This window comes from Eimeria mitis, genomic scaffold (assembly GCF_000499745.2).
Source record: "Eimeria mitis Houghton genomic scaffold, Emh_scaff6244, whole genome shotgun sequence".
NCBI lineage: Eukaryota > Apicomplexa > Conoidasida > Eucoccidiorida > Eimeriidae > Eimeria > Eimeria mitis.
The window spans coordinates 718-1,289 of NW_013574434.1; the positions used below are offsets into that span (position 1 = coordinate 718).

The following is a 572-nucleotide window of genomic DNA, read 5'->3' on the forward strand; positions in this document are numbered from 1 at the left end:
GCTGCTGCTGCTGCTGCTGCTGCTGCTGCTGTCTCCTTTGCAGCCATTCGTGACGCCAGGGACCTCAACAGAGCCCCCAGGGGAGAGGGCCTCGCGCCCGCTGAGCTTTGCGGGGGCCCAGCTGGAGCTGCTGCGGAGTCTAAGCCATTCATACATGTCTAGGGCCCCCACGGTTCTCGGTAGAAACCCCAGAGAGGGGGGCCCCCTGCCCCGCGCATCCCCCACCCCGGGGGCCACCCCGGGGGCCCCCCCAGAAGAAGAGATGTCAGGGGTACTGTTCAGCGAGCCTGGGGGCCCCTTGAGGGGCCCCTCCTCCTCTGGCGAGGGTTCAGAGGCAGCGTTCGGTGAGGGGGGCCCCCCCATGGCGGCGACGCAGGCAGCAGCACAAGAGGAGGAGACTGGGGGCCCCCACGACAATGAAGTGTCTCTGCTTCGTGTTGGGGGCCCCTCACCGCGCGGCAGCAACAGCACAGACAGAGACAGTGCAGAGAGACAGCTGCTGCTGGGGAGCCCCGCATACAGCTTACCCCAACAGGAGACAGAAGAGGCAGAGGAGACAGATGAGCTCTCAG

At 66.8% G+C, this 572-nt stretch overlaps 1 protein-coding gene across 1 annotated transcript in view; it reads right to left on the bottom strand.

The window, feature by feature from the left end:
* EMH_0086660 (uncharacterized protein) overlaps positions 1–363 on the bottom strand; it is a gene marked incomplete at both ends in the record, with an annotated part of 552 nt that extends 189 nt beyond the window's left edge. The window contains one exon of the mRNA XM_013501060.1: positions 1–363. Within this exon, the coding sequence (XP_013356514.1) occupies positions 1–363 (363 nt within the window).
* Between the last annotated feature and the right edge of the window lie 209 nt (positions 364–572).